This window comes from Ciona robusta, chromosome 8 (assembly GCF_009617815.1).
Source record: "Ciona robusta chromosome 8, ASM961781v2".
NCBI classification, from domain to species: domain Eukaryota; kingdom Metazoa; phylum Chordata; class Ascidiacea; order Phlebobranchia; family Cionidae; genus Ciona; species Ciona robusta.
In genome coordinates this window covers 3,513,908-3,528,803 of record NC_143242.1, presented here as the reverse complement: position 1 = coordinate 3,528,803, position 14,896 = coordinate 3,513,908, and the positions used below count along the sequence as shown (strand labels likewise).

At 33.6% G+C, this 14,896-nt stretch overlaps 1 protein-coding gene across 1 annotated transcript; it reads left to right on the top strand.

Annotated features, from left to right (window-relative positions):
- Nucleotides 1–206: 206 nt before the first annotated feature.
- LOC149732373 (uncharacterized) lies at nucleotides 207–14,021 on the top strand. Its single transcript, XM_089883701.1, has 20 exons — nucleotides 207–620; nucleotides 1,371–1,432; nucleotides 1,724–1,850; nucleotides 2,320–2,427; nucleotides 2,939–3,036; nucleotides 3,715–3,833; nucleotides 4,455–4,628; nucleotides 4,997–5,100; nucleotides 5,623–5,808; nucleotides 6,215–6,391; nucleotides 6,724–6,808; nucleotides 7,128–7,237; nucleotides 7,329–9,215; nucleotides 9,437–9,657; nucleotides 10,999–11,288; nucleotides 11,579–11,652; nucleotides 12,115–12,339; nucleotides 12,559–12,643; nucleotides 13,098–13,271; nucleotides 13,684–14,021. The coding sequence occupies exons 1-20, from the start codon at nucleotides 471–473 to the stop codon at nucleotides 13,959–13,961; spliced, it is 4,734 nt and encodes a 1,577-aa protein (XP_089739827.1). The 5' UTR covers nucleotides 207–470; the 3' UTR covers nucleotides 13,962–14,021.
- Nucleotides 14,022–14,896: the final 875 nt, after the last annotated feature.

The following is a 14,896-nucleotide window of genomic DNA, read 5'->3' as shown; positions in this document are numbered from 1 at the left end:
CAAAAAATAATTACCTACTAAGTAACTCGTAAGCTGGCACGAGGTGTAAAGACAACGGTGTTATAACAACTGTCGTTTTCCGGCCACGCGAGGATAAAGTAAGTAACATTTATTCCCGATTAGTATAAAAAAAATAGATGCAAAAGTATCAGATTAGGGAGTTTTTTAATCTGGCAAATTTCGAAGAATGAAAAAAACGTTTCGTTGGGCGGAGACATTCAATACGCACAAGATACGTAGTGAATGATACACAAATTTAAACAAATTGTTTTTGTGACTCAAATAAAAAGTCGAGTGAATAAATTAGATTCTGAAGTATATGCAAATATATTTTATTTACTGTTGGTTTTTAACATATTGCGGTTTTAACGCGCAGAAAATGACACGGTTAAACGTTAGATAAACGTACGTTACACAGTTTAAATGGGTTAAACGCAATTCTTTTCGAAATATTTTTGGTATTCACTGAGATGGATGATAGCAGCATTTTAGATGAAGTGCTAATGAACGATTCTCTGTCGTTATCCGACGCAACAAAAGCTAGCGTGAGTTACAATACTTGTAACAGGGCAGGCATGGACAATATTGGCTGGTGTGAAAACTGCAATAAAAGTGCTCAGGTAAGTTAAAAAGCCGCCAATTTTTTATGATATCAGTCAAGTACAGAGCATGGCAGGTGCACATGCGATTTTGTTTACAAACTTTTGGTTATGCACGCAATTTTTTTGTCCCATTACGCTAATTGTTTAGCAATAAACCAAAACTATATTAAATTAACTAGGATTTCCTAATGTGCTTTGAAAATGTACCTTTGTACACTGATTTTATAGTAATAGCACGAGAAAAAAATGTCTTGCAAATGCAAGATTTTGTCAGAAACTGCTGTATTCTGCAGACTGGCTGTCCTGTAATATATCATAACATTTTGACTAATTATAAATGTGTAGAGCTGTGATTGTAGTGTTCTATGCAAGCATATTTATTATCAACAAAGAAGTGTTAGTAGTTAGCGCCAAAGCACAGTTGGTTAGCGCGCCTTTCTCACCCGGAGGTAACGGTTTCAAGGCTCTTCGCTGCTACCATTGTGAGTATATGTGTCCTTCGGCAAGACACATAACGGCAATTGCTCCAACTCAGTGGTCACTAATGGGATGTCTAAAATATCAGCCACACTTAAAAAGATCCCCTAAAAATATTCACCCGCAAAGTAACATACTCAGTAACTCGTACGCTGGCATGAGGTGTATGAAACAGAACATCCATGTTTATAGACTGTTGTTTTCTAGCCACGCGAGGATAACGTAAGTTATATTCATTCATTCATTCATATACAGAAACCTGATTTGTAAGTATTTGATTGTTTTTCACAGGACATGCAGAGTCGTCACAAAAGACATTTGGATATGGTTAAACAAAAGCTACTTTTCACAGAGTAAGTTAATTTAGTTTGATGTATATGATATCATATGATATTTATTTATTTATTTTCTTGATTTGTTAATTTTAAACGTATTTAACTATCCAGAAAGACAGTAAATTTTATTAAAAAATTATTAATATGCAGTTTATTAAACCCTGAAAATAGTTTTTAAATTAAATCTCCGTAATAATTTGTAAGTTAAACACATCATACCGTTTTTTTCGGGAAATAAGCATAGTATAAATTAAACTTAATACAGATTCTTTATATTTTATTATATATATACATTTTTTACTTTTTCAGTAACTTGATACAAATGTACGCCAAGTGTAAAAGCAAACTTGATGATGCGATGCTGAAGGTAACCTCACTTGAACAACAATGTGAGAAAAAAGAGACAGACAATCAACTAATTCAACAACAGTTAGAGGTTGGTGGAAATTCGGTCGAAATTTAACATAAAATCGACTATGGTACAGTGGTCACATTAAAAACTAGGAATGTGCCAAGCTCAAAAGCTCATGTCCGAGCGTCTCCTTTTCAGACAATTGGCAATCGGTTAAAAATAGGGCAGAGTGCTAAGCCGCATGCTATTGCTATAAAATGATGCACGTCAGAGCAAAAAATTTGAAATATGAAAAGTGAAGCAATATAATATAACAAAACTAGTCGGTATAGCTTTCTCTTAATTATTAATCGTTCGTTGTATATTTGCTCTCTGGAATTTAAGGAATTTTCTTCAGCACAACCCTATTAAAACCCCAAAAATTTCCACTTAAATAATCACCCAAAAAGTTACCCATGCAGTGAGTATGGTGTATGAAACATTGTAACAACTGTTGCCCCATTTCATGAGAATAAACAAGTTACATTCATTGATATTCATTCTATTATTTTAGGCTTTACTGGCAAACAAAAACACAAGTGAGGTTGAAAACTTGCAGAAAAGAATTTCAACTTTACAACAATCTAATGAGAGTCTTCAGGATAAAGTATCTGGAATGGAGGTGTGTTTCGTTATATTTTGATTTTTTAAAGAAAAATTATGTGTTGTTTAGAGTTCTAGGAAGTTTTTAATAGTTGGTCTGATGCAAACGGTAGAAAAAATTTTAATATATTCTCCTGTATATACCCAGGATTTTTTTCATTTTTTCATCATGTATAAAGGTTGTCTATGATATTGCTGCATCCTTAAAGTGTAACCCCCATTCTCAATGCCTTAGCCATATTAAAAACAAACAACTTACATCATCAAGTGTGCAGATAGACCCCCCCCCGAAAAACACAAGGTATACAGTTGTAAGCTGAGTACTCCTTAAGACTTGAAGCTTTTGATATACAAACACAAGCACTAATCTGACTTATGCATTGCAACATTTATGTGAGCATTGTATATATGTGTTGCATTAATAAATTAAAGCTTTTTTTTTCACTTTGACTGTTTTTGGTTTTTTCTGTACAAATGGCTGAAAGAGGAAGAATAATCTAAACCTTCACTTTTTGTGTTGATTTTTACAGATGACGCGTCAAATGTACGAGCACAAGATTCAATCAATGAAAGAAGAAGAGTCAGTGAAACGAGATACCAAGAAACAACATAATCATGATATGAATGTGTAAGTTGATTTTTATAACTGTATACTCTTTTAGATTGTTAAAGCGGCATACCAATGAAAAATCAAAATTTGTGTATTGATAGATATGCTCAAATGTGATCTAAAGCTACCATCAAAGTTTTAAAATACAAAACAGCTTTTGAAAAAAATGAGTTTCAAAACCGCAAATTCGACTGCTATACCGCTGGGCGCTGGCGGGGGTTTTTCACATTTTTTTTAGAAGCTGTATCATTTGGCAAACTTTGATGGTACGTTTAGGTTACATTTGAGCATATCTATCCATATACAAATTTCCATTTTTCGTTGGTTGCCCTTTAAGGCTGCACTGGCCTACCTAATCTATAAAATAATCAATTATTTTATTGATTTTTTACATTGGCATATGAACTTAATGTTTCATAATATTTACCCATGTATGCTTTTGCAGGATGTTAAAGCTGCACTTGCCTATCTAATCTATAATAAAATATTTTGTTGATTTTTTGGCATTTGAATTTATTGTGTGGTAGTATTTTGCCTAATTTAAACGATGTTGACATCTGTTATATCATATCATAATTAATCAATCAGAAACAATCAGATTCCATTATATTTATTTTTATTTGTTTTGTAGGCTACATGTTTTATATTTCGTCAATTGCGTGTCTTATTATAATTTTAAGTATTTTATTCCCCAAGACTTGAAAAAGAGCTAAAACAAACTCGTAAGAAGCTTGAAAACATAGAAAAAGAAAACGAAAAGTTGCAGAAAAAAATGGAAATTGCCGCTGCTGGTCGTCGCTTGCGTCGTAACACAGGTAATTTTTGGTTATAATATATGTGGTTACTAAATTTTGTATGCTTAACATGTTAATGGCACTTACGACTAATGTACAGCATAGGCACTAATGTATGTTGTGTAAGTTACATAGTGTAGGAGTTTGTAATTCTAAACGCACAATAGAAAATTTTTAGGCCTGTATTTGTAAGCTGGCACCTGTACGAATAAATCAATTATTGATTTTAACTATAAAATATGGACGACTGCAGGCATTGTTTTTCAGTCAAAATAAACAGACATTTTTTGAAAAATTTAATATGTAGACCTTGAAAATACAGACAAATCTTAGAAGTAAAGATTGTATGAAATCCCTGTGTTTAAATCTGCACTTGCATGTTAATATTAATCAATACAAGCGCTGACAAACACCTTACATTACTATAGTACCGGGGGAGGGGGGGGGGGGGGTAAAATGGGATACCGTTAGCAACTTGATCTCATATTTCTTGAACTTGGTTTGAACAATTACCAATGTATTTTAAAGTCTCAGTGCTATGGTTATATACCTCTGAAAATTTTCTTTGTTTACTACTGAATGAGACGGTAAAAACCATGGACCATCTTGCCCCACCCTACTGTAACTGTAACAAACCCACAGGTTCCCACACTACAGACTCAGAGAGACCTTCGACTGCCGACTCTAAAGTTGACGGTTCAACTACAAATGACAGCGAAACAACTCCTTTTAAGGAACCGGTCAAACGAAAGAAATCGAAAAAAGTTCACAGAAGAAAATCTGCCACCACAGAAGAAAGTGATGACGATAAAAAAAGTAACAAAAACTACAATTTTATAGATATATATATATAATATGCAGATGCATACAATTTTATAGATATGAATATTGAATATATATAATTAAATTCGAATATTTTTACAATTACAATTTATATAGAATGTATGGACCATAATGTAGTTTTTTTTAAGTTTACTGTGTTTTTTTTGTGTGTGTGGTTGAATTTTCAAGAGTAGAACATTGTCTGTTTTTTTCTTATTTTTTTTAATTTGTTTTTTTTTTTGGCATGTGTTGGGTTAAATTTTCAGACGTAACAAATGTAACCACTGTGCCACCAGTGTTGAACTAAATTTTAGAGTTTTTTTTCGTGTACATTTTATATAGATTGTTATATATCCTTCTAGGTCCGGAGCAATCTGTGAAGAAGTTTGCTCGCATCAAGAGTTTTGCATCTGATGATCAAATCTCATCATCCTCGCATGTTGAACAAAATGTTGGCAAAAATAAGGTGAATTACTTTTTTTACTTATATTTATATAGAGTGAAGTGGAGGAAGATGGAACATTTTTTTCTTATTTTTTAGTCCCATTTGGTAGTAAACAAAGAAAAATCAAAGATTTATATAAAACTGGATGCTCACGACTTTCATAGACGGTTGTTAATTGTTTAAAACACGTTCGGGATTTCTCAATATTATGTGCTAAAGGTGTACCATCTTCTCCCACCCTACTATATTTCTTTTTATTAGGGTGGTATGTGCTATAGCTTCACAGTCTTACACCTTAATATAGCTTTTACTCTACTGTTAAGTATTAATAAACAAGCAGGGCTGAAGTATAAGTATTTAACACATTTTTCAACACAAGTATTCAACACATTCATTAAGTATTCAACACAATAAAGTTTCCTATGTTTGATACGATAAATGTAACTGCATTTTAACAATGTCAACCCAAATTTAGGTAAAAATTATTACAACAAATTACAAATAAAAAATGTACAAAATCTTCTTACATCCTCTCTGTCACAGTTTCAATCTGATCCAGTTCCTCTGGAAGAGCCAATCTCCAACATCCAAGCTGATGTAGTAAGTTCAACTTCTGTGACTGATGAGAAGAAGCAAGATGTTGCTCCTCCTGCTCCTGAACCCGAGCAACCTCCAAAGTTTGTCGTGTCTTCTTTGATGAAGGAGCGGATCTTGGAATCCAAAGTAAACGTATGTAACTACTTCTATAAAAATGGTAATTTTTTAACTTTTATAACTTATATCCAAAATTTTCAGCTTTTTACCAAATGCTATGTGGCCCCTTGAGACCCTCTACTTAATATTCTATTTTTTTTCGACTCATTTGGTAGTAAACAAAGAACATTCAAAGAATTATAAAACCGTATCCTTATGGCTCTGATATACCGTTGTTAATTGTTTAAAACACGATTAGGATATTTGGATATTATGTGCTAAATGTGTCTCAACTTACCCCAGAGTACTATATGCTTTTTCGAACTAAGTAATGAAAAAAGTAAACTTATGTATTCTTACCATATCCTTTGTGTTTATTTTTGTGTTTCAGCAGGCTTCTCCATACTTCCATAATTATACCTAAAATTTATTCTTTTACCAGAGAGCATACAAGACATTCATTCAACGTCCAACCACCACCCAACGCAGGGAATTAAACTTAATAGCTGAAGGTAGCAGTAAACTACCAGTGGCTGAGCAAATCACCAACTTTTGCAAGAAACATCTTCTAATGGGAAAAGAGAATTTTGTCGCAAAGAAAATACTGAAATCTCGCACGGTAAAGCTCATTTTTTTCACTGATATTTAAACTTGAAATTGTTGGAAATGACTTGTATATATGTTAATAAGATATGACCTGGCAAAATCACACATTTCCATGGCATTTACATGCAAAATACTGAATTTTTTTATAGGTTTTTAATTCTACCTACTGGACTGTGTGGGACACTTTTTATTGCTAATTGCCTTTTGCTTTTAAATAGAAATGAATTTTATAATTTAAGAATTTAGCTGGTACTACATTTTTCACTAAAAAATAATTCTAACAAAACTGAATTTACATTTTTTATAAAATAATTATATATACTTACAAAAGTTTGATTACCTCAGGATATATTGAAGCCTGAAGTTTATTCTGCCTTAACTATGATTGTAAAAGGGGTTGAAACAACCAGTCAAAGTGAGATGTCATCAGGTCAGTCTTTTATTAATATGAATTTATAGCTAGAAAATTGTTGTATTACTTATTCAGTGTTATTCCGGCGCCGTGGCATAGTCGTTAGCGCGCCTGCCTATAGCCCAGAGGGAATTGGTTCACGCCTCGTCGTTGCTACCATTGTGGGCTTATGTGTCCTTGGGCAAGACACTGAAAGACAATTGCTCCAACCCAGTGGTCACTAATGGGTTCCCCAAATTATCAACAATGAATGAAAAAATGCAGTCTGGCCCAAATCCTAGGTCCTCAAGAACCTCACCCATACAGAATAGAATAAAACTTATAATTTCTGTTTCAGATGAAAAAGGAAAATTAATCAACCAGAAAAAAACAGAAACAGGAAAAATACAGACACTGGAAAAACCACAAACCGCTCCTGAAACAAAAGAAAAAAGCATTAATGATAAGGTATACTGCAATTTCCCCCAAAAAAACTACTACTTAACACATGAAATAATGAGCCCACAGTTTCATTAAAATATTCATTTTATTTTTTTAGAAACCCAGTGTTCCACCTGCAAGAGTTGTTCAAGCACCAGCTATTCAAACAGAGGAAAAAGTCGTTGCTAAAATAACATCAACCAGTGTTAAACGTCATATACTTCCCGAAAAGACAGCTGTGTCTTTAAAATCAAAAGCAGTTCAAAATCTAAAAGAAGAAGTTTTACCAGAGAAGTCCATTGAGATGGATTCCGCTCCGGATGTAAAAAAGTCCTCTAACATCCAGAAGGAGACTGCTATTGACTATGATCATGTTGTGAACATGTTTTCCTCTGATGATGATGATCTAAAAGAGAAAAAAAGTCAAGTTGATGTGACGAGTAAAAATGTTGAACATATACTGATTGTTCCGGATGTAAAAGAAGAGCAGCTTATAAATGTTCCTGAGATAAAAGATGTCCGGAAGATTCGGACTCGTTCTGTGAGTAAATCATGTTCTGAAACATCGGACACTTGTTCTGTGAAAGCAAAGAAAGTTGTGAAGACAAAGTCACTCACAGAGACAACTCCTATCAGTCCGGATGTAAAAAGTATTCCACGATCTATGAAGAAGTTAAAAGAGAAGCGCAGAAGATCTTCGGATGTCTTCTCTTCCTTGAACCAAGAACCAAAACCAAAACTGATGAAACAGAATTTCGTTAAAGAATCTGTTCCGGAAACGGAAAAAGTTTCAGATTTGTTTAAAATTACTAACGATAAAATAAAATCTAAAGAAAAAGAGGAGAAAAATAAACTAAAAAAAAGTTTTCCAAGAGTACACCCTGCTCTCATATCTCGTGAGTCTTTACCATTCACAGTTGGGAGTAATAGTCCTCTTCCTCACATCCCACCCACTCCCGCATCCCCGGACTTTTCCTTTGCTCCCTTTGTTCCGGATGTTGAAGATGTAATGGAGGAAGGTCTTGATCAGGAAGAAGTGTTTCCATCGGACATGAGTGAAGATGCAAAACTCCAAATCATCCTAAAAGAAATGGAATTCCCTCTTCCCGTACAATTATCCCCTCTGAGCTTAAACAAGCGTATGTCGATGGGAAAGGAGGAGTTTGACTTCCCTGCTCTTTTGGATGATGTAGAAATGACCAAAGATGAGGATTTGGATGTTGAGGAAGAATCTAGGATCTCAATTTCCCCGAGCGCTGATCTCTGCACTGCTCTTAACTTTGGCTCTCAATCCACACAGAAAACAAGCAAGCAAAAGAAGGCTTCAAAAAAATCCAAAATAAAGCAGGAGACCAAAGTCACTGGAACTGTCAACATGAACCCTGTTGTTTCCCTGCAAAGAGTCGACCTTCGGGACACACCTCGGCGCTTCAGTTGCGAGGCCCCTGTGCGTGCACGCGCAGTGCCCACTATAAAACCTGTGGTAAAAAATCCACCCTCAGATCCTTCTATAATCAGCAATCAACCTGCTGTAGGAGCTCAGACTGTGAGTTGGAGACCTGATTCTTCATTCAAAGCATTCACTCCAAAAGACACAACAAGCTTAGTTTCTAAAGAGAAAACCACCACTTCAGAAAGTGATAAGAAAACCTCATTTAATTCGCCGCAGAATCTTTCTAAAGGTCAAGCAATCAGTAAAGTGAAAGAAAATCCGCATTCTTCCGGAAATTTACCTAAAATTCCATCCGTTGAAGAAAAAGATGATCATTTTGCTCCTGATGTATCCATCTCTTCTGAGAATTTCGAAGATGACAATGAGTCTGAAACTCCTCTGACTCTTCTGGATAAGCTACAAGCTTCATCATCAAGCAAAGATCCCACACTAAAGACAACACCACTGAAAGCAATAAGAGAGAGCAGTCAAGAGATGGATGGAATTTTTAAACAGCTCCAGTGTTACGCAACAAATTCCTCAAACAATTTCAACAACCTACCGTGCAGCACTGTAAGTACATTTTTTACGAAAAAAAATATAGGATGCGCTTTTTATTCTAAAAGATTTTTTAACTACTGGCGATAGTTTTAGTTTTTTAACCTAAAAGCTTGAGCTTGAAATATCAATCATATTTATGGTCTTAAAATGTGATAAATCTGACCGAAAAAAATCATGTTTTAAATTAAGTTGAACTAATTCCTATTTCAATAAACTGTGTATTTTGCTTCCAGGTTGTTTCGTGGGTCGCTACTGTTGCCATGCACACTTTCAGTTTTGATTTAAACAAAGCACTGGAAGCTAAAGCTAATACCAAAGACCCAACCTGTTACATGCATCCAGTAGAAGCAGAATTTGTTCAAAGAGTTTTAGTCATGGAGAGAGTTAGAACAAAAACACGGAAGGGATTAATAAAGTCAACTGTCCTGCCTGTGCTTATGAGGATTATATGCAGGTAAAAACCCTAAAATATAAGTTGTGTTTTGTATGTGTGATTTTACTAACTTATTTATGGGTGTAGTCCAAATACAGTAAATGTGTAAAATATTGAAATAGTCTTAACCCTTTGGGGACGAGATATATTTTAACATATTTTCCATTTTTGACCGACTGTCACATATTGCTCTCTAGCGACACAGGTGTTTGTGCTGGCGAAAAATGACCAATTAGACTTTTGTTCTTTGGAAAAATTGCTACAAGATTGTATTTTGATTTTTTTGATGACGTCATCAAATTTTGAATGATATCATCAGAAATCTTGTATTTACGTGTAATCAGGGTTTTTAGGTAAAAATTACATAAGGAATCTATTGCAAAGTTGATTCCTGGTTTGTTTACTACCTAACTAAAATGATTGTTTGATTTGGTGATGTCAAAGGGATCAATTACGTCACTTATAACCTGATGACGTCATTTTTTGAAAGTTCATTTTCGCTAAAATCCTAATAAAACTTGCCAAAAACGTTTTATTATGAATTTAAAGGTAGAAACAACGTGTAGAAGCAAAATGAAATTAGATAATACACACAAAATCATATTTTATGTAAAATTTGTTTCATAATACCGAAAAAACTTGTAGAAACAGCTGACATAGCTATTTTTACGCAAAACCACATTTTTAACCGGTAACTTAGACGGGGAAGCCCCAGAGCAACATAGAGATCAGATAAAATTGCTTTTATTGGACAGAATGACGTTAAAACCTTGATTTTTGGACAGAGTATGAACCATCTTCTTAAAAAAGGCTTTAGGGTTTTCAAATCAAGTTTGGTAAAAACTTTTAAATGCTATGATGCCTTTTTCAAACGTTATATTGGTAGATAATTCCTTCCTCTTTCAAATAAAACCAACTGTAAGAACTTTTACCAACTATAAAAAAAATGATGAACATTTTTGTGAACACCTGTTTCAAAATGCATATTTGCATTACTCGTCCCTAAGGAGTTAAACTAACACAAAAGAGCATAGCTCTAATGGATGGGCACGTTTTTATAGATGTTTCCCAAACATGTATTATAGATGTTTCCCAAATTTATTTTGATTAAATTTGTGTAAAATCTGATTTATGCTATGAAAAACAAATATATACTATGAAAAAAAGCATAGCTGCAATGGTTGGGCCTGTTTTTACAGATGTTTCTCAAAAATTTATTAAAATTTATTTTGATTAAATTTGTGTAAATCTGAAATATATTTCATGTAAACAAAACCATCCACTTTTACACCTATGTTACCCAACCACCAACACCGAATAAAAAAAATTTGCGACATTATTTAAAATTCGCATTGCAAACAGATACGGCCAAAGCCTGTACTCCGTCAAGACATTGTTCTCAAAGACTCCGGTTTTTGACATTCTGTCTCCTATCCTCATCAACTCGGAGCTCCCGATGCCGTATCTTCAATCCGTGATCCGAATATTTTGCTCCATGTCCCGAGGACTTGGATGCGGGAGGTACGTGATGGAGATCTGCAGATACGGGATCATATCTCGATCTTCGAATGATGTTAGCACGATTATCGCGACCGCAATTATCTGCTGGCCGACACTATTTACTCAACACTACCCCCTTAGTGGGAAAATTGGTAAGTGATAAAGTCTAATCTGTTTTTTAGATGAAAAATGGTAAAAAAATGTTGCCTGGTTACAGTTAACTTTCTGTAAAGGTAAAATTGTTGATTTTTTTCGGAAATTACACAATAAATTTAAAATTTGTGGCTGTGTGTACTAGATTTCATGTCACATTAAAAGTTTAATACATGTGCAGAAAATGTTTGATTCCAATATATGTATATTTTATATGTTAAATCTATTTATATCATACAAATATATTTAAATATTCCAAAATATATAACTTTTTTATACATTCTTTCAGTCGTCAGTTCTCTTTTGCATCGTATTTTGTCAACTCAACTTAATACGACAAAAAAAGAAAACCAGCTCAAACTGGTAAGTTAGGTTGTGAGGTTATTCTCAGTCTACTAAATAAACTAGGCCTATATCATTATAATCCTTTTACAACTTTATTTATTAAACTGTTTGATACGAAATTAAAGCGATGATCTTGAGGTGCATTTGAAATTGAATAGCAACATCTAAAGCAGCCATTCCCAAACTGGGGTCCACGGACCAGCTGGGGTTCGTACAGCAGTTTTTAGAGGGTCCGCAATGCACCGCAATAGTTGTGATTTGATAAGAATTTCCTGTTCACTGGTGTGATTTTTGTATTTTTTCTATAGCCTTCTCATTTTTATAGGGTAGCGATATATCAAAATATTTGCAAAGGATCAACCAGGCAAAATTTTTCGAAAAGTTTGGAAACTGCTGATCTAAAGTATCACGTTTTTTTACTTATTTAGCTTTTAATGTACTAAATTTTACCAATTGTTTACCCACTCTTTCTCTATGCAGTTCACCAGTCTTCTAAATTTACTCGGTTGGCCCAACACACAAGATGTCAAAATGCTGGAGAAAAATTGTATTGAATGTTTGAATGCTTGCTTTGACCGAATCAAGGCAGCAAAACTGGTTAAAAGTGAATCAGTTTCAAAATTGGAAGTGGAAAATATAGATGACGTTTACATTGCCCTACAAATACTCGTTGCAATGAAAGGAATCGATTTTCTTGAAAAAAATGTAAGTGACTAAGCAAAAAGATCTTCTTCTTGGCGAATATTTTATTCTTTGTGACTAAGCATAATTTTTTAGTCCGCCACGTTCGTGTTTTAAAAATATTAAAAAATTTGACCATTTTTACAAAGTATGTATAAAATGCAGAGTTTTTTTTTGTTTTGTTGAGCTTAATTGTTTTTAAACTGTATTTTTCCATGTTTTGATTTGTTTCCATCTTATCAGATCATAATGGAAGTTTTCTGGCCCTTACTTCACCAATGGAGTCATCACTTGGTGATGAATTTGAATGAAGAAGCAAACAAAGAAGGTAGTTTTTTTATATTTTTATTGCAATATTTTGTTTAGTTTTTTTATAGAATGGGAAAGACGGGACTCCTTTAGCACATAATACCTAAATATTCTGATCGTGTTTTAAACAATTAACAACTGTTTGTGGGAGTCGCGAGGATACAGTTTTATAATTCTTTGAATGTTTTTTGTTTACTAACAAATGGCACAGAAAATAAAATGAAAGGGTGTCCCATCTTCCCCCTACTTACTATACTTTTATTGCAATATTTTTCATTTTAAAACTGACTTAGGATTACAAAACAACCTCCAGCAAATTGATTTCAGACTTGGCTGCAATTTTTTATTTTTTTCTCATTTATACATTTACAATAGATTTTCATGTTTTCTCATGTATCCAGATACAAGACAGCATATGTACATATAAAATTTATGTTATATTTTGTACCATATCAATAAGAGTATCCTTGTAGTTTCAGATGCTTGTATGATAGGAGTACTTCGTGGCTTGTCTGCTTGCTTTCTTGTTCTAATCACAACTCAGAAAGTGAAACATCCTGATCAAAACATCCTAAATGCAGCTGTTACACATTTTGATACGTTGTGTGCTCTGCTGCAGAACTTTACCACTAACTATAAGAATACAGGTTGGTATGCTTGGTTGAATAAAACTTATATATTGCGTGGCCGAGAAATGACAGTCTTATAACACTGGTGTTCTGTTTCATACACCTCGTGCCCGCTTATGTTTACTATGTATGCAACTTTGTGGGTGATTGTTTTTATTAATTTTTTCTATAATACAGATTGTATAAACAAACTATTTTTAACAGATGTTGAACCTAATTATAATAAATGTAAAATTTCGGATTTAATCATACTCGCGTATACTATAAAAGAATCTTTGTTTACTACTAAATGGGACTCTTTTTTTTTATTATAATTTACAATGCTACTACTACTAATTCCAAACACAATGTTTAATTTCAAAGTTTAAGACCTTCAGTATTTTACATAACTTATCTATTTTAAATTATTAAACATAAATTTTTTTTGCAGCCCCAGTTACCATCCAATGCGCCACTGCTGCAACCGTGCTGTCACTATCTTTTTGTAATGCTGAGTCTGCATACATGGCCATATATAGCTGGCTTATGGCAACAAAATCCAGCAATACTGGAGAATCTCGTTCTGGCCCGCACCCCTACCAGGCCCAACTTACAGAATTTTACCACGAAGGGTCACTTCGTAAGATCGTGTCGTGGCTAGAAGGACAGCGCAAAACTTTTAAAGATAAAAAAGTCAAAAAATCTTTGACCCCTGTTATTTGGGGGTAGCGTCATTTTCGTTTATTTTCACTGTGAGCATGAAACTCTTAATAAATTTCAACCACTGCCTGTTGTGATGTTTAAATCAAGTACCTTGGACCTGAGCAGTGAAAACAAAGCTATATAGGTGGTGCAGAAAAATATAATGGACTTAAAAAAAAAACGTAAAACACTTCTTTTAATTTTTTAGTTTCTGTATATTTATATATTTTTGTTTTTTTTTGCTATGATTGTTACATTTACGCTACCTAACTTTTTTGGCTTTTGACGAGACATGGTATATGGGAAATAAAAGAGCATGAGCAAATATGAAAATCTCACTAAGCCTACATGGATACATGAGAAAATATGAAAAAACCTTTGTGTAGTACTACCCGTATACATAACAAAATATTAAAAATCTCATGTACATAGAGAAAATATAAAAAATCTTGTGTACCCGTGTACATAGGAAAATTTCCGAGGGGTAAAAATGAAATCGACTTTCCTCTTCCAGATGATGCAGGAATGTGCAAATATGAGAGTTTGGATGTTGAGATTGAAACTCCAATTTTAATTTCTTTATTAGGATTTTTAATTATGTCTGTTAGACAACTTGGATAAAACTTGAACAAAACACAAATAAAATATGTAGAAAACATGAATAAAAACTTAAACAAAACACGAATAAAATATAAAGAAAACATGGTCGAAACATGAACAACATTATAAATCTTATGAATAAGTTTGTGTATGCTGGGGCTCGACAAACTGAATTAAACTGGGCGCCATTTATATTTTGGGGGTAAAAACTGATGAGCATCTTGGTTAAAAGGGTTCATACAAACAAGTTTTAAGAACCACCATTATATATGTTTTATCCTTCATCTGTCACTAAACTTTTATGTTTGGCGCAAACTTTTGCATACCTGTTTTCCTTAGAATGCTCGTAACCAAATACACAG

Coding starts and splice junctions, on each gene's coding strand:
- LOC149732373 (XM_089883701.1), top strand. CDS start 471: ATGGATGATAGCAGCATTTTAGATGAAGTGCTAATGAACGATTCTCTG. Junction 7,238..7,328: donor AAAAAAGCATTAATGATAAG/GTATACTGCAAT, acceptor TTATTTTTTTAG/AAACCCAGTGTTCCACCTGC. Junction 12,340..12,558: donor TCGATTTTCTTGAAAAAAAT/GTAAGTGACTAA, acceptor CCATCTTATCAG/ATCATAATGGAAGTTTTCTG.